Source organism: Ostrinia nubilalis, chromosome 30 (assembly GCF_963855985.1).
Source record: "Ostrinia nubilalis chromosome 30, ilOstNubi1.1, whole genome shotgun sequence".
Lineage (NCBI taxonomy): Eukaryota > Metazoa > Arthropoda > Insecta > Lepidoptera > Crambidae > Ostrinia > Ostrinia nubilalis.
The window spans coordinates 395,564-415,182 of record NC_087117.1 but is presented as its reverse complement, the minus strand read 5'-3'; the positions used below and the strand labels follow the sequence as shown (position 1 = coordinate 415,182).

The 19,619-nt window shown below is 40.2% G+C and overlaps 1 protein-coding gene across 3 annotated transcripts in view; it reads right to left on the bottom strand.

Annotated features, from left to right (window-relative positions):
• Positions 1-12,441: 12,441 nt before the first annotated feature.
• Positions 12,442-19,619, bottom strand: part of LOC135086030 (GILT-like protein 1) — a 121,422-nt gene continuing 114,244 nt past the window's right edge. For all 3 annotated transcript variants that reach the window (XM_063980804.1, XM_063980803.1, XM_063980802.1), the window contains exons 2-7: positions 18,071-18,154; positions 16,721-16,852; positions 16,260-16,328; positions 15,577-15,681; positions 14,132-14,284; positions 12,442-12,585 (exon numbers count right to left, since the gene is read on the bottom strand). In XM_063980804.1, the coding sequence (XP_063836874.1) occupies positions 12,496-12,585; positions 14,132-14,284; positions 15,577-15,681; positions 16,260-16,328; positions 16,721-16,852; positions 18,071-18,148 (627 nt within the window). In that variant the 5' untranslated portion in view covers positions 18,149-18,154 and the 3' untranslated portion in view covers positions 12,442-12,495. The remainder of the gene's footprint in view (positions 12,586-14,131; positions 14,285-15,576; positions 15,682-16,259; positions 16,329-16,720; positions 16,853-18,070; positions 18,155-19,619) is intronic.

The window sequence follows — 19,619 nt, the reverse complement described above, 5'->3', positions numbered from 1 at the left end:
CTGGAATGCATTCTCTGAGCAATCACAGGTTTTTTATACAGTAGAACGCCGATTATCCGAATTAATTGGGACCGGGGTCGATTCGGATAATCGGACATAGACTGGTAATAGAGAAAAACGAACTTTCGCACATAGAAAAAACTTTAATAAGTTTAACAAACAGACATATTTCTACTGAGCGATATTGTAGAACTGCTACAATAACGCTCAGTTGAAATATATCTGAGTTCCAACAAAATAAATCAAAAATTACTTGGTTTTAATTTTTTATATTAGGCTTCGAACCGATTCGGATAATTTATTGGCGATTCGGTTAATCGGCGTTCGGATGATCGGCGTTCTACTGTACTAAAGTACACAGATGGCCCGCGCCCCCCTTTAAAGGTCACTTTGGGAACCAATGACAAGAGAGATGCCAACTAATGCGCCGAGTTCGAAACCCAGAGTCGCATTACGAGGGGTGTTCAGAAAGTAATGAGAATGGGGTATTTCTAGCTATCACAAAAATCTGAAAAAAATTAGGCAGGTAGCTTAAGTCTTCACTAGAAACTGGTAAAAAATTCATTTAAGTTCACCATTGCGTTTAAGAATTACGTTCACGTCCAGTCGGATGATTTTCCTGACTCTCCAAAAAGGCTTAAAAAGGACACTGTCTCGACAATTCCTCAAATGTCAGGTCCCTGAACTACTTTTACATTAAATTGCTTAGTTCTATGTTCCTCTGATTAATTTCGTTGCGGGTCCAATGACAGTTTAACTTTCCCCCGGGACAAACTTGACCTTCACTGGTTGGGTTATTGGCGGTCAAGCTGTAGATCCTGGCTACACAGGAGTTGCAGTGGTGGGAACGAGAGGTGGGAATAGTCCCGTATACATGTCGCAGTCGGATTGTATAATCCGCCGTTTTACATTACCACTAGGCATTTTACATTACAGCTCTGTTTTGTAATACGGCGGTTTAACGTTTAGGCGGATTGTCATTGCGATACGTTCTTCAATACGGCGGCCCACGTTTAGCCGCATCGTACTACCATAGATTGTAGGGTGACCATACTTACAAAATAAAACAATGTTTAATGAAAATAAATTTTAATAAGACAGATTTTAAGAATTATTATCTTCGTTACTGTATACTAAATAATATATTTGGCTTCAGTATTTTTTTTTATTTATTTATAAATCACAAGGGATAGCCATATAAAAAAGTAACTCAAAACAATTAGACTTTTCTAAACATTTTAAGAATTAATTAGATATTTGGCTTTAGTCTTTTTTAGACATTAAAAATGATCACAGGGAACAGGTAACTCAAAACAATAAAGTTTTAGTCATTTTTCTGGGTTATTTTTCTTTAAGATAAAATTATCTTCACCGGTCACAGCCATGATTTCATATTTTTACACTAATAATATTATTGTGTAGGATTCCGCCGAACACCAGAATCCATAGCCACTTTGTCCGGCAGCGCCACGGTATTGAAAATAGGAACTAAAAACTATCAAAGCGGCGGGTAATGACACGCTGTTTTACATTACGGCTAGCCGTATTGAAGAACGTTTGGCGCCGAATACATTCCGGCGGATTTTTATTCAGCTGTATTCAATCCGCCTAAACGTTAAGCCACCGTATTACAAAACAGAGCTGTAATGCAAAATGCCTAGCTGTAATGTAGAACGGCGGATTATACAATTTGACTGCGACATACACATAGTCGACTTGAGATTTCATATTTCTTGCAGGGTTCCTAATACATTATAGTCAAAACTTTTGTAAATAATCTACAAAACTTGGTCCTGGGACGATATTAACTTTTTATCAGAGCAGTTTCATATGCTAATTCCATGATTGATTGAGTCTACCTATCTCTCTCGCACATGCCACTTTATCACTTTAGTGAAGAAAAATATGAATAATTAAGAAATACAGTATGTTTGAGTTGCCTCGATCTGTTTACTATGAAATTTTTGAATCTTAACAAAATATAATTTGATTTTATTACACACATAGTATTAAAACACATTAATGCATCAGTTCTATAAATTCCAATGTACAGTATTAATTTAATTAAATAATGGTTAAATAAATTAATTGTAGTTAAATGAAATAAACTGAATCCGAGTATTCCACTTACAGTGGCATACATTATTATGATATGCAAAGTGCGTACATGCATGCATGCGACTTTATTATGATATGCAGTGCGTACATGCATGCATGCGACATTATTATGATATGCAAAGTGCGTACATGCATGCATGCTGCATTATTATGACTGGCAAGGGGCATGCATGCGACATTATTATGATATGCAAAGTGCGTACATGCATGCTACATTATTATGACATGCAAAATGCAAATGCATCCTATGAGCTTACTTAGCAAAACTACTTCTCATTGGGCACTCATAATTTATTTGCCTCTCACTTAAACATGCTGGCGTGAGTGAGACAAAAAATATGTTAACCCGCTGCCTGTTATTTTTTTATTGTGTTTTTATCATATTCCTTAACTACACAGTGATATTTTGTATTTTATAAGTTAATTGTTGACTCAACTATAAAATTTGATTTACATTATGGAATCTCCTACAGATTTTAGGAGTTTTATCAAATATAAAAATGATGTGTCATCTTGGGTTAGTAATAGTTTCGCACGATTTTCCTTCGCACGAATGTGCGAAACGTCCCCTTTCAATAATATTTTTTTTTAGTAGGCGTTTCGCCCCGATGTATTAAAAGTATTATAATCGCGTGAGAATCGACTCTTTTTTGAACTAGTTGTATGCGAGTACTAGTTCTCAAAGGGGTCGATTCGCACCCGTTTTTAATACTTTTGATAAATCCGGGCGAAACGAATACTATTTTTATATAAAGGGGACGTTTCGCACATTCGTGCGAAGGAAAATCGTGCGAAACTACTACTAACCCGACATCTTTAGCTATAGGTTTAGCGCTTAACTCAGTCAGTGCCTGAGGTATGGGAGCGGCACGGGAGGGAGCTTTTGGGACGTCAAACGTCAGCAAGACTTCAAATGGCAATGCCAGATTTATGTAAATGTTCCAATTTCATAGAAAACTTGCGCGCAAAAAGCAAATCTAGTATGTAAAATCATCAAACTTCTAATGCTCGTAACTCAGTTCAGAGTCAGACTGAGTTTAGAGGTATACATGTCATAGTAAGTTTGGTTTATTACACTATTTTGTAATAAAAAAACAAGGTTTGGTCGATGGCCGCGCGAAAAAAAAGACGCCAATTTCCGGCATTGTCTTTTATACAGGGTGTCCCAGAATGGGTGAATCAAACTGATAGGGGTATAGGTAGCTCTACTAATGTACTATCCCTAAAAAATATGAAAAAAAAAGCGCATAAGGAAACAAAAAATATTTTATTTTGAAAAAGTGAAAATAAAACAGCTTTGCCTAAGTATCTGGCTATAATTGCTGCGTTTGGAGTTTATTTGTACTTTTTTGTTACTAATATTAATGTGTACATGATCGCTTCGTTTGTCTGTAAACAAACTTTTGAAAATGATGACTAGTTTATCGCATTTTTTTCATATTTTTTTGGGATAGTACATTAGTAACAGTAGAGCTACCTCCCCTATCAGTGTGATTCACCCATTCTGGGACACCCTGTATGCTCAGTCACATCTTAATATGTCATTGTCACCCTTCTAGTGCCGCTCCCAAACCTCAGGCACTGAGTTGAGCCCTAGATCTATAGACACAAAATTGTGGTAAAGCCTGGTCCGTGAGCATGTCGAATTTTGTCCAATGACACCAAGCTACCCATCCTTATCGCTCGCGCGTAATTATATTGCTGTCGCGACTGTGCGACGGGCGCCCGCAGTGAGTGTGCGAGCGCGACAGCAACATAATTACGCGCGAGCGATAAGGATGGGTAGCTTGGGGTCATTGGCCAAAATTATACGTGCTCACGGACCAGGCTTTAGTCATACTCCGAATAACTTAATTAATAAACTAATGCCCGTTTTCACCATCAATCCCTAATTTTAAGTGACCCCTATGAAAACAAAATGCCTGTTATGTCTTACCATGGGGGTCACTTAAAAATTAGGGATTGATGGTGAAAACGAGCGTAATAGTTAACATTGCAATAATAATAAAAAATACATTACATGTTGTATGTTGTAAATATGCTTGCCCTAACAATTATGTTACCTATTTTAATGAATATAATTATTTTATTTCCTATTAGTAGTATTTAATTATTTTATGTATGTATTAATTATTTTATGTTCTCTAAAAAAACTTGAGAATAAACAAGTAAAGCCCGGTCCGTGAGCACGTAGAATTTTGGCCAATGACCCCAAGCTACCCTAGCGTCAAATAGTTCGTGTAGGGCTAGTAAGTATTGTGATTGAAACTTGAACAGGTGGCCTGACGTCACGGCACCGCCTATGTTTAAGTTCCACTTGAAAATATGGAGGTAATTTAAATATTTAATCTCTCAGCCATTTCTTGATGGATTTCAAAAATAACTTCACCTGCTTTTTAGTTTTGGTCTATATTTTAATCCCATTCAGTGAAATGTAATGTTTTCAATCACGAAACTTCTCCATTGGAATAAGGTTGTGTAACTTTTTGGCCACTGGGTGTCACGAACTGTTTGACGCTGACTGTAAGAAACAATAATAATTTGAAGTGTGTGTATGGTCTACATTTTGAAATTAATGACACACTTGGTGGCGGAAAAGTAAAGCGCCATTTTTGATCATCATCATTTCAGCTACAGGACGTCCACTGCTGAACATAGGCCTCCCCCAATGATTTCCATATCGCCCGGTTGGTAGCGGCTTTCATCCAGCGCCTTCCTGCTACCTTTATGAGGTCGTCGGTATACCTTGTGGGTTTGTTTTGCAGAAATTACCTTTACAAAGCAACATCACAGATCTAAAAACAGTAATTTTAAATTTTTGTAAGTATGTTAAGAAAATAGTAGTTCGTGTGAGTTTTAAATTAAGGTATTAACATTGCTATGTGTCTTGCGCGAACGTGGGACTGTATAGATCGTTTCATCCACTCGGACGCGCCCCACCATTCTTCCGCTGATGTTTGAGTGTTATCGGTACACGCTAAATGATCTATGAGTGCACACCTCAGATCATAGAAAGAGAATAGATATGAAGTCGCGCGTAACTACAACGAGAACCAGTGTCCCCACATTTCCCCCACCACAGCTCCCACACACACATTCAACTGTGTAAAAACAAAGCGACTGAGAGTCTACGACAACATGTGCAACCGGCTTAAAAGTGCTGTGATTGGCCAGAAGGCGTGCCTTATGGCCAATCAATGGCAGCGTGACGTGACGCACACTTTGAAAAAAGCAATTAGAGAGAAGAAAGATAAAATGGAGTCGATAAGATATCGATACTTTAAATCCTGGGGGCAAGGCTCGAAATTGGTTTAAAAAATACTTGTATGAAAACCTTTTTATTATTATACGTTATTATTATGTTCTTTAACGATTTTTGCATAAAGGAGTCAGTTCCATTTTGTATGGACGAAAAACTCAGAATCAATTATTGGGACTAAATGAAGTTACCTTATATTAATTTACCCCAACCAAAGCTCAATGTCGTTATCGATGGAGTATAGAAGTTATAGACTGACAAAGTTTGTATGAAAAGTCATGGGTTAAGTAGGTACTTGCGATTTTTACCAGTATTTACAATATTGGTAATATATTATTATTTACTTTAATAATAATAACAGGATCACTGTAATTATTATTAACTACTATCGCGCATTAACTTTTTAATTATGGCGAAATTCGTACCGCCTATGTTTATCAAAAATAATGCCTATATTAGGCTTTCAACTAGCTCTTATAGTAATTACATAGTTGACAGTTTTTGTTTTATTCTATTCTATTTAATCCCTTCTACTATTGTCATTGTTTTTGTAAAAACTTAAAAATCGCAAGCAACTCATGATTTTTTCATTCAAAATTAGAAAATAGAAAATAATAATTTACTTCTATTTATCGATAATAGGAAACCGTATTCGAACACGAGCCCTGCACTATGTTACGACCGGCACATGCGGCCGTACTGTGTATTTTCACGCGTCAGTGGATATCGGAAGAAATAAAATACATTGCGCAGTAGTTACGCATGACATAAAGTGGTTGCTAACTAAATCGTCAATGTACAACGTGTTTGAATTTTTATCACCACTAATTTCGAGATCGCAGTAAATGTCACGGCACTGAATTCATTCGTAAAAATGTTTAGTTTTTTTTATTTATAAGCAAAATACCAATGGATTTGCAATACTTACATGTGGTAAATGACTTCATTGTTCCTGTAGTTCTTCGTTTCACTTATGTTATTGCACGTTACGACGCATTATCCAACAATATCGGAGAACATTTCCTCAGTACGACTGAATCGCGACTAACCTGGCGTCGCGGGCGATGTTCGTTTCTGGGCATATCGCGGAGACACGCGCCACGCCCCCGTTTCACATCTATTCCCTTCTATGATCTGAGGTGCACACGCACACTACAATAATGCCTTACGGATTGCTCGGACCACACTCCCCGCACCCCGCGCGACTGAGACCAAACATCGCTGGCGCGGCCGAGTGGATGAAACGATCTATACAAAATATGTATACATGTACTTATGTGGATATACCTATGCATTTCTGTCTCCGCTCAATATGTACAGTTTTGTATACATAAGCGAAGGTTGTGGCACACTTGTTGTATAAACGAGGTTTGTAAATATGTGATGATGCGTAAATAATGAATGTGAGAAATCATTGTAAATATATTTTGATCTTGTTCAAAGAGTGTTTTTATTTTGATGTCAGAACTTTAGTTGTTCCCAATAGGGATGATGACTGGGTAATGAAATCGAAATTCTATTTAGTCCGTCAGGCAGATAATAAAAAAAAGTTGGCCACATATTTTTATTTTTTTTTCATAATCAAATAATTACAGTATTATATTGAGTTGAAATGTCGCGTGACGTCACTTTTGAGTAAAAAATCTACTCAAGCGTGACGTATCGCGCCATTTGAACTCGATGTAGCACTGTTATTATTTAATTATGAAAGAAAATAAAAAATATGAGTCTAATGTTGACTTACAACCCGATCAAGCTAAGCTAACTGCGCACCTCGTTGTCCAGTGTCGATGTTACGTCACGGCTGCCAGGTGCGCAGTTAACTTGATTCGAGTAGTATAAGTGACAAAACGAAGGTTTAACAACCTAAAAGCTTATAAACCTTATGTGGATCATCATCATCATCTCAGCCATAGGACGTCCACTGCTGAACATAGGCCTCCCCCAATGCTTTCCATAATATGTTACCCGGTTGGTAGCAGCCTGCGTCCAGCGCCTTCCTGCTACCAGGCCTGGCTCACTTCGCGCGGTACATCCGATAATTACCTACAGCGAAGCGCCCCGCCGGCGGGTATTATATCAGTCGAGTGTCACGCACGCGCCCGTCAGGACGCTGGCGTGCGTTGTAGTGGTACCTAATTCTATGATCGAAGTATTATTTAAAAATGGACATAAAGAGAGATAAATATTGTGCGGCGTTCGGGTGTTTAAATTCGAAAAGAAATCTACCGGATTTATCTTTTTTTTTCGCTTTCCAAAGATGCTGAAAGGTATGTTTGCCATGTAGGTAATCAATAATTCTTAGGATAGTATAGGAACCTAACCTACCATGACTACTGCTCAGAATGCGTTCGTTCGTTTCAGCCGAATGACGTCCACTGCTGGACTAAGGCCTTTCCCAAGGTTTTCCATAATGAATGCGTACTTACCTACATACGTACGAGTACTTCATTACATATAAGTAGATTAATTATTTTTTCACTAGACAGCAACCCTAACAGCGTAAGAAGAGTTCAGAGGCACGCGATAGAAAGAGACAAAACTTGTAGGTGAATAAAATTGTAGGTACGTAGTGCTGTGCGAGCTGAATTCCACTTTATCGCGTCGTAGCAAGACTCGCATTTATTTAAATCGTCTTGCGGAGTAATCCTTCTGTACCTGTACTATTACTTATTCTGTGCTGCTACCTTTATGATGTCGTCGGTCCCATAGCTGGGCACCGTTAATCAAATAGTTAACTTCGTTAATCGTTAAACCGTTAATAAAAAAATTAACTTCGTTAAACGTTAAAACGTTACATTTCACAAGATTTAACGCAAGTTAACGTTAATCGTTAATCCGTTAACACATGATAATAAAACGAAAAAAATAATTGTATGCAAGGTTCAAATAATTTCGAAAGCTTGTATCGCGCATGGAATTTATTCCTCTTTTTCAGGGTTCCGTAGTCAAGTCAAGTGACCCTGGATCCTTCAAAAGACACATTTTTGGGGTAAAAACCTTTCTTTTAATGAAATGGAGTTTAGAACTAGGCTTTTAAATGGTGCCAATATTGGTAGGAAGTGGGGATGCATACGTTTGAAAGTGCTTGTCGCGGGAGGTGCGATTTATTTGCTGTCGAGTGTAGTTTCGATATGTTTGTCTGTCTGTCTGTCCGAAGTTTAGCTTGGAAACTGTTGGCACTGGGGATCTGTAATTTTGTGGAGCTATGTATATTAATCACGCAGACAAAACGGTAGAATAAAATTGCAAAAAAAAATGTTTTTAGGGTAGCTCCCCTACATATAAAGTGGGGATGATTTTTTTTTCATCTTCTACTCCATCGTATGGGGTATCGTTGGATAGGTATTTTAAAATGGCTTAGGGGTTTCTAAGACTATTTTTCTATTTAAGGATCTGTTTGCATATTATTAAAGTTTAAAGTGCCAATTTTTGTTCGAGTAGGGCGTCCCCCCCTTCTAAAAACTAAACTGTTGGCTTGAAAAATCTGGAAAAATTCGTGATTATACTGCTATTCATGAACTTTCAAGGAAAGCTATAGCAGTTAAGATACATCAATTAGTTTGAGAGTAATAGTCATTTAACTCATGTATTAAAAAATTTCTTAACTAGTGAAAATTCCTTACAAGAAAATATGAAAAGTGAATGTAGATAGAAACTATAGGTAGACTGTAGGTAGAAATATACTGTGGTAACGACGGACCACTACGGAACCCTACACTGCGCTACAAGCTTTCGAAATTATTTGAACCTTGCATAAGAACAATTATTTTTTTCGTTATAGTACAACTGCATTTCAGAATAAAAGCTTGTTTTTAAAAAAGTTTTTTAATTATTATAATTTTATTTTACACTTTTTAGTAGTATCTCAATCTCAGAGCCTTGGTTCAATTACAATAAGTGCTCGAAAGGACAAATCCAGCAAACCCAAACTCGATAAGTTTCCACCGTTTCGTGTAGGAATTCCTATGGCCACCTCCTGACTCCACCATCAGGACCCTGGACATCATCTAGTACTAAAGTGCTCGAAAAGACAAATCCAACGAACCCAAATTCGATGCGATGCCGCCGTTTCATTTAGGAGTTCCTATGGCCACCTCATGACTCCATCATCAGACCAGCTTAAGGGTACCATAACATTGCATTGTCATCATAGTTACATAAGTAGGTATACCAAATTTCAGCTCAATCGGTTGGAGGAAAACTGGTCTTAAATTCAGTTGCAAGAGTTGTCCCACACATACTAACAAGTGTCGTTAGTGATCTGGTCTCCTAGAGACGAAATGGCTAGAAGGCCAAATGTCATTTAAGGAAGGTAGTCACGTCTGGTACACGGACGGATCCAAAAAGGAAAATGATGTAGGTTGCGGGATCTACGGAAAGAGGCCTAAGCTCAAAGTTAGCCTAAACATGGGGACTGAAGCCTCAATCTTCCAAGCCGAAGTGTTTGCCATAAACAAATGTGCAGAGATAAACTTGAAAAGGAGGCTCCGGGATCAACACATCTACATCAACTCAGACAGCCAAGCAGCACTGCTGGCCTTAAAATCCTTCGAACACACGTCAAAATTGGTGCAAACATGCACCGAGACACTGAATGCACTGGGAAATACCAACAAAGTAACGCTTACATGGGTACCAGGGTCAAGATGGGGACTAAAACCCGCAATCGCCCTATGGCTGTACACAGCGGTCGTGAGACCGATAATAACCTATGCCTCTGCCGTCTGGTGCAGCAAGGTCAACCAAATGACAACAATACAGAAATTGAGCAGCCTACAACGGCTAGCCTGCATCACAGCAACCGGAGCACTATCAACGACACCAGGGGCTGCATTAAATGCTCTGCTTGATCTTATACCACTGCATATGCATGTGCAAAAAGAAGCCAAGCAGAGCACATATAGAATCTGCACCCGCACGAAAGTCAGATGGGCTTCTCAAAATCTGATAAGACTCAAGGAATCAGTACTTGAAAACAAACTTCTGTGCATGCCTAGTGACGACATGCATACGGAATGTAACTTCACCAAACTATATTCCGTAAACATACCTCCTAGAGACAAATGGCTAGAAGGCCAAATGTCATTTAAGGAAGGTAGTCACGTCTGGTACACGGACGGATCCAAAAAGGAAAATAATGTAGGTTGCGGGATCTACGGAGAGAGGCCTAAGCTCAAAGTTAGCCTAAACATGGGGACTGAAGCCTCAATCTTCCAAGCCGAGGTCTTTGCCATAAACAAATGTGCAGAGATAAACTTGGAAAGGAAGCTCCAGGATCAACACATCTACATCAACTCAGACAGCCAAGCAGCACTGCTGGCCTTAACATCCTTCGAATACACGTCAAAATTGGTGCAAACATGCACCGAGACACTGAATGCACTGGGAAATACCAACAAAGTAACGCTTACATGGGTACCAGGACATTCGAATATAGAAGGAAACGAAGTAGCAGATGAACTCGCCAGAGATGGAGCCGATAACCCTCAAATCGGCGTAGAACCGTTCTGTGGCATTACCAAACAACGAGCCACCACGCTACTAACCGCCCTCTGCAAACAAGAGGCTATTGAGTGGTGGAAGTCTACATCGGGACAAAAACACTCAAAAGCACTCATTCAGGGATATAGCAATAAAGTAACTAAGGAACTGCTAAAGTTCAAAAGATACAAAGCCTGTGCAGTGACTAGAATACTGACCGGCCACTGCAAACTAAACAAACATAAATCGAACATGAACATGACCGAGGAAACTCTGTGCAGATTCTGCCATACAGAAGAAGAAACGGCCATGCATGTTCTTTGCTCATGCTTCCCGCTTATGAGCAAAAGAAGTATCCATCTCGGGCGACACATCATGCACCCGGATGAGATAGCAGATATCACGCTCCAAAGAATCTGGAAATTTATAGACTCAACGGGACTAAGCAGTGAACTTTAAAGACAAGGGCTGCCACAATAGATCAAACCTGGTCGAGTTGGCGCAAATAAAGGCCCAAAAACCAATAATAATAATAATACATGGGTACCAGGACATTCGAATATAGAAGGAAACGAAGTAGCAGATGAACTCGCCAGAGATGGAGCCGATAACCCTCAAATCGGCGTAGAACCGTTCTGTGGCATTACCAAACAACGAGCCACCACGCTACTAACCGCCCTCTGCAAACAAGAGGCTATTGAGTGGTGGAAGTCTACATCGGGACAAAAACACTCAAAAGCACTCATTCAGGGATATAGCAATAAAGTAACTAAGGAACTGCTAAAGTTCAAAAGATACAAAGCCTGTGCAGTGACTAGAATACTGACCGGCCACTGCAAACTAAACAAACATAAATCGAACATGAACATGACCGAGGAAACTCTGTGCAGATTCTGCCATACAGAAGAAGAAACGGCCATGCATGTTCTTTGCTCATGCTTCCCGCTTATGAGCAAAAGAAGTATCCATCTCGGGCGACACATCATGCACCCGGATGAGATAGCAGATATCACGCTCCAAAGAATCTGGAAATTTATAGACTCAACGGGACTAAGCAGTGAACTCTAAAAACAAGGGCTGCCACAATAGATCAAACCTGGTCGAGCTGGCGCAAATGAAGGCCCAAAACCAATAATAATAATAATAATAGTGATCTGGTTACAAAAACTGTTGTTTTGGGTTCTGGAGGTTCTGAAAGCCCGAACGTACTTCTCAGAACGCGTTTTTCTAGCATTTTTCAGCGTGCTTTTGGTAAATACTAGGTACTGGATTAACGATTAACGGACTTAGGATAATTTAACGGAAGTTAACGAGTCCGTTAACGTTTTTTTAAGTTAACTTAAAAGTTAATCCGTTAATAGAAATGTTAACTTCGTTAATTAACGATTAACGGATTAACGAGTTACTGCCCAGCTATGGTCGGTCCACCTTGTGGGTCGACGTCCCACGCTGCGTTTTCCGGTACGCGGCCTGCACTCCAGAACCTTGCTGCCCCATCGGCCGTCAGTTCTGCGTACTATGTGCCACTTCAGCTGCTAATCCGTCGGGCTAAGTGTGTGGATAAGAAGTAAAAAGACGCATACGTATAAAAATAATAATTTAATACTAGAGTACAAGTTAAGTAGGGTAGGTGATCAGCAGAAGGACGGCTTGTTGACGGCCACGCGGCACACCAGGCCGCGCAGGTTGGTGAACGCCTCATCCTGATTGGCCTGGTCGAATTTCTGGAAGAGGAAAAAGCACAGGTTAAAGCATCATTAAGAAGGGGGTAGTCATTTTATTATTCTTTACTACAATACTTTCAGGAGGTGCACGGAACGAAAAAAAATTGTTCCACAGTTCATCTAGTAGGTAATTATGTTATCTGTGGTTAAGTAAATGAAAAAAAGAAATGACTCAAAAAAGTTTTGTTGAAAGTGGGTAGTCATAAATATCTATGACAAGTGTTCCTCTCAAAAGAGTGGGTAAGTAGTTATAAAATACAGGAAAGGAGGGTACCTATTTTATACTTTGGCGCTTTGCACTTTCCGTTCAGTACGCGTCGCGATTTCATACGTACAAAGCGTCTGTTTTCTGGTAGTGTTCAAATTAAGTGAAATTTCTGTTTTTACCTACCTAATTTTGTTGTGAATTGTGAAGTGTAGTGTAGTGGTGAACTCTAAACTGTGATAGCCCAGTAAAAACGTGGTGGCTACTCTTCACTCTGTCATTTTCAGCTTTAAGGTGAGTGATTAATTACTTACTCCTGACTACTTACTTATGTTTTTAGGTATGTGTGAAAATGTCGCTATCAGAAGATTTCTTCTTAGACATGTTATTGTTTCGTAGCAGTGGTTAGTACTTAGACGTGTCATCTACACTGGTAGGCTAAAATATCAACGCCTACAACAACGGCATCTTATAGATAATCTAGAATCAAGGGGGCCTTTTTCATCTAAAAAGAAAGGGCATTGCAAAATTTGTATTTATTTCTTTGAGCAGACTTGGTCGTCCTCGATCGCTGGGCCCTGGTATTAAACTTCTTAAAAAAGCTAGGGCTCCTAAGTAGTTGCCTCCTCTGCCTAGTGGTCATCCAACCCTGGTGGCCCCTACATAGCCCTGAGGCTCCGTAATATCATTGACACGGTCAAAGTCAAAGTCAAAATTTCTTTATTTGTTTAGACTAATAAATAGTTCTTACAAATCGTCATTTTGCTCTTAGGGAGCCCCTACATGTCTCATTCTTTTTTTGCCCTACCAGCGCTTCGAGACAAACATTTGGCAAGTGCTGAGAAGAAGCGCCGCAACAAACTCAGTCACCACTGTCTGCCGGTTTACGCGGTTTAGATTTTTTCATACAAATGTTTTTTCCCGCCAACTCCCGTTTCCGTGGGAATTTTGCAATATCCTGTTGTAGCTAAGCTTTAAGTTTACTAAGGTACAGCTGCATGCCAAATTTCAAGCTTCTAACTTAAGCGGTTTAGATTTTCCATACAAAAGGATTTTCCCGCTAATTCCCGTTCCCGTGGGAATTTATAAGTATACTATAACCTGCCCAGGAGTATGAAGAATAATTGTACCAAGTTTCGTTAAAATCCGTCGAGTAGTTTTTGTTTCTATAAGGAACATACAGACAGACAGACAAAAATTTTACTGATTGCATTTTTGGCATCAGTATCGATCACTAATCACCCCCTGATAGTTATTTTGAAAATATATTTCTTGTAGATACAGAATTGACCTCTCTACAGATTTATTATAAGTACCTATAGATTGAGTATCGAGTCTCACCTCATTGATAACAATAGTGGGCACGAATCCCAGCGGCCTCTGGACGGTGTCGGTCTTGTCTCCGTACGTCGCGAGCAGCGAGTCTCCTTGCGCGCCGCTCGCGCAGGCCTTCAGCTTGGTGGATTCTGCCTCTTTCTTCACTTGGGCGAGGCACTGTGGGAGAGAGAGACGATTAGATGTTTGTGGAGGTTACACGAAAGCGGCTTTTAGAATTGTGCTAACTCGCGCAAGCTTTGAGCTTGGTGGATTCCGCCTCTTTCTTGACTTGGGCGAGGCACTGTGGGAGAGAGAGACGGTTAGATGTGTGTGGAGGTTCCACGAAAGCGGCTTTTAGACTTGTGCTAACTCGCGCAAGCTTTCAGCTTGGTGGATTCTGCCTCTTTCTTCACTTGGGCAAGGCACTATGGGAGAGAGGGACGGTTAGATGTTTGTGGAGGTTACACGAAAGCGGCTTTTAGAATTGTGCTAACTGGCGCAGGCTTTCAGCTTGGTGGATTCCGCCTCTTTCTTGACTTGGGCGAGGCACTATGGGAGAGAGAGACGGTTAGATGTTTGTGGAGGTTCCACGAAAGCGGCTTTTAGAATTGTGCTAACTCGCGCGGGCTTTCAGCTTGGTGGATTCCGCCTCTTTCTTGACTTGGGCGAGGCACTATGGGAGAGAGAGACGGTTAGATGTGTGTGGAGGTTCCACGAAAGCGGCTTTTAGAATTGTGCTAACTCGCGCAGGCCTTCAGCTTGGTGGATTCTGCCTCTTTCTTCACTTGGGCGAGGCACTATGGGAGAGAGAGACGGTTAGATGTTTGTGGAGGTGTCTACGATGGCGCGTGTTAGGTAGGCGAAAGTCGAAAGCTTTCCAAGGTATAGATCGTTACATGCACGAAGACGCGCCCCACCATTCTTCCGCTAATATTTGAGTGTTATCAGTACACGCTAATTATCCATTAGTGCACACGCACACTACAATAATGCCGCTTGGATTGCTCGGATCAAAGTCCCCGCGACCCGCGCTGCCCTCGATCAAAAGTTGGTGGGGCGCGTCTTCGTGGATGAAACCGTTGGGCTATTGCCACAGTAAATGTTGCTTTATTGTGTATGTTAAAACTTGGTTTTAACGCCATTTAAACAACAAAGTAGTCCTTGAATAGTTTACAGCAGAATAAAATAGAACATATTTGGTTCACTGGTTTAAAACTCAGATCCTGGCTACACAAACCTTTGATTGTCACCTGTCATCCGCTTTGCATTGGAACCTTAACCTTAACTTCGGACTCCTATGTTCTTCTGATTAATTTCGTTGCGGGTCCAATGACAGTTTAACTTTCCCCGGGACAACTTGACCTTCATTGGTTGGGTTTTTATTGGCGGTCAAGCTGTAGATCCTGGCTACACAGGAGTTGCAGCGGTGGGAACGAGAGGTGGGAATAGTCCCGTGGTCTAAGACTCACCGTGTCGAGCGACTTGTCGGGCTGCGCCTGCCCCATGAGGCAGATGACTAGCTCCATCTTCTCCGTGTCCAGCAGCTTGCGGTCCTTCAGGATGCACGATTGCACCTGGGGAGAGGAATAGTTCGAAAATTAATAACTTTATTGGCGAATGATAATATGGTATAAAGCGACTAAATAATTACCTAGGCTCATAGGCCTTTAATGAGTTTAAAAAACTCAAACTACCTACCTATACTTGTAGGTAGGTTCTAGGCTAGGCACTAAGTACTAAGCGTATAAAACCTATCACAGAACTGATTAGTTTCCATGCGTTATCTTCAACCACACCAAACGCGTGGCGCCATCACCTTCGCGATCACATTTAAGTAGGCCAATGACAGGTCGCGCGGACTTTCTTGGGCCTGCACGCGTTGGTGTGGTTGAAACACAGATGGTTGAAGCTTTAGAGACGCGGTGCCAGAGTTTCTTCTCGATACAGATGTTCTGGCTTCGATTCCAGTTTGGTTAGAATCAAACTGACTTTCGGAAAATAAAAGATTCCGTGTTTTAGAAGGGCACAGTAAGGGCTTGTTCCCACGGATATTGGATCCCGCAAAACTGGATTTCCGTGGGAACGAGCCCTAAGTGGGCTAGGTCAGATAGGTACCTATAGGGGCTCGTTTTATGCTAATTTTGTAAAATACCTTGTTTCCGTAGCATTCATCGGGTCCGTGGTGGCAGATGAACTGCCATTTGCCGTCCACTTTGTCGTGCTGTGACAAGACAAAAATACCAAATCAAAAAGTGCAAATTTTCACATTAATATTAATATTTAAAGTAGATATATAACTAGGTAGTAGGACCTTAAAGATAATAATTCCTTCAGAATAGTGCAATAACCACGAGCTGTCAAACGACACCTTACGCATCTCTTTTTATCACACACGCCCGTATTGACAAACATTATTATGAGATCTCACAGTGCGCGTAGACGCACAGGGTCAAACACGAACCAATCACAGCTCTATTCAACGCTGTGCGTTCGATTTTCTGCTTCACATAAGCAAGCATCGTTTGTGAACGGGCGACAGTGATGTTGCTGCTAGTGACATCTCGCTTTCTCAGTTCTTTGTTGCTCTATTCCGCTTTATGTTGGAAGACTCACCGTGCTCTTGCCGTAAGGCACCAGCTTGACCTTGACGACTCCTCGGAAGTCCCTCCAGACGGGCGCCAGCTGCTCCGTGATGAACTTCTTGCTGTCCGGGCAGAGCGACTCGTAGTAGACCGCTATCTTTACCTGAAAACACAAGTCATCATCATCATCATCATCCACTTTGGTTCATTGAGTACCCCACGACCCCATTGGCGTATCTAGAGTTACTTTTCAAGAGGGGCCTGGCCCCTGACGTCATGTGGGATGGATACAGGGGGGACGCTCATGTTTTACCTACAACAACAGAAAAGATCTGGTTCTGTATCTCAACCTAATGAAAGTGATCCTCAACCATAGAGGAACTGGCTATCTTACCTCCAAGTACCGTTACGGTGATGGTGACATACTTTTGTAAGAGAAGTAGAACAGTTAGACCACCAAACCGAGCAGAAAACACCCCTACTGGGTATCGAACCCTGAAACTGGGTCTGAGGCAGGTGGTAAGTACAGAGGCGGTTAATCGAGGAATAGATCTCCTGTTTTCTTCTGACGACCGACACTAGTACCTCCACCTCTACCAGCAAGGCTCTGGAATGGAGGCCGCGTACCAGACATCGACAGTACATACAATTTACGACATCGACAAAAACTAATAACACCTCCATCCCGCCTTGAACTGTACTCATCGGGTCCACTTTCCATGTCAATCAAAATTTTTAATAAGCTTCCAGTTTCGATAAAAAATACACCCAAAGAATTAACATTGGTAAAAAACCTTAAGAACTTTTAATTTCTAAACACTATTATGCTTTAAGTGAGTATCTCAACGATAAATTACTAGGCTCTAACTTTTGACATCTTTCGGTTGATCTAATTGCCGTGCCCTACAGGGCCCATAATGTTCTAATTTTAAGTACATAATGGATGCAATAAAATATTGAGTATTGAGTATTGAGAAAACGCAGCGTGGGACGTCCACCCACAAGGTGGATCGGCGACATCATAAAGGTAGCAGGGAAGCGCTGGACGCAGGCCGCTACCAATCGATCAACATGAAAAGCATTGGGGGAGGCCTATGTTCAGCAGTGAACGTCCTATGGCTGAAATGATGATGATGATGATGATGACACCTACCAGCCGATAATTTGTCTATTCCATTTTCCATAAAATACCTACCTATTCACGTTTCAGTTTCATAATACGTCATCACTGGTAGCTACTGGTTGTATTGTAAACTTCGTTCCTTCCGCGTTGTGAATAAAAAAAAACCTTTCGTCTTTAGTAAAAACAGTAGGTACTTATCACAACCATCTATAATTTACCGGGTGCACCTACTCATTTATTTAGCAATTAAATACTTACTTTGTCTTCAGACTTCTTGGTCTTGGCCAGGGCTCCATAGATGGTGACAAGCAGACAAAACACCAGTAAACTCTTCATTTTGTTCTGGAACAAAGAGAATCATTTTAAATATTTCTCCAAAACTTAAGTACCTATATTAAATTCTGTGTCGTTTTTTAACGCTAAGGTGGCGTACACATGCCAGTAAAATGGAAAAGCAGCTTGCATGCTTTTAACGACATTTTCAAGTAACTGATGCATTTTTTTTTTGATAAAAAAAATCTACTCAAACTTTACTTAGTTACTTAACTCAACAATAAGTATTTGTGAAATATGTCTCTCATAATAAATATGATTGTGATCCAATTATTATGATAAGTTGTGTAATTTAAATAACGAGGGCATTGTTAAAAACATTAGCACAGTTGAAGGTTCTTCACCTACATTGTACCTATATTAGTTGATGCTAGAAACTTACATCATAGAAGAGAACAATAGTGTGGGAATGTTCCCATAAGTACTGGTATGTCTTTCTTCATATTTTTTATAATAACTATCATTGATAAACCATGAAAGATGATGTGAGAATCGTACGACGTTACTACGAGTAGAATGGCTTTTGTGTATGTCTGTCAATAAGTCTTAACTTAATAAAACTATGTTAGCTAGATAGCTAAATTTAGATTGTGTGTTTATTCTTTCGAGTCAACATTGTTACCACCAATTCACCAAAATTAACTTAACATTTAATTTTAAAAGACAGTTACATAAAATTATCAAATATTGTAACTTGTAACCACTAGACTGAATTTTTCTCTTTGTAAGTAAGCAGGTATTTTATTACTAGCTTTTGCCTCTGGCTTCGCTTGCCGTGAATTTCCGTAAAAAATAATTAAAAAAAATTTTTCAGTGTCACTAAGCATCCAAAATGTGCTCTCTTTCGTTTCGAACCTGTTACTAGTTACGAGTAGGTACAATTATTACTTGTAAGGTACATAGAACTCTAAAGTCTACTTTTACAACTTGTACAAAAGCTTTTCCTTGTAAAACTATTCTTAAAATGGCCGCTCTAAAACAAAGCTTCGGAGAAAATAATGCAAATTGCGAAAACTCTCTACTTTCACACATTGCGTATGCGACCTCATGACCCGTACTAACTGGTAGAAATTGCCGTTTGAATTATCGAAAGTAATAGATTTTAAATAATCTTTTGCCTTTCGTTTCAGCTAAGTGACATCGACTGCTGGACAAAGGCCTCCCCCAAGGACTTCCACAACGCAAACCTGCGCTGCCTGCATCCATTGGTTGGCATCCAAATCATTGGTCTTTTTTTATTAGCAGAATACCAAAAGTGTGAAATAATTCTATTGAGATTAAATTACGATTCAATTGAGCCATTTGTCAATTAGCGGACTTGAGGTCCTGGTACCTACTTCCCGCGATCTTCACAAAATAGTCGGTCCACCTAGTGGGAGGCCACCTTTGCGTTATACAATCTTTTATCTTAACCAAAGACCTCATGGTTTTTTTATGCAGAACAAGCCAAGTATTTGACCGCAATCGCAACTGA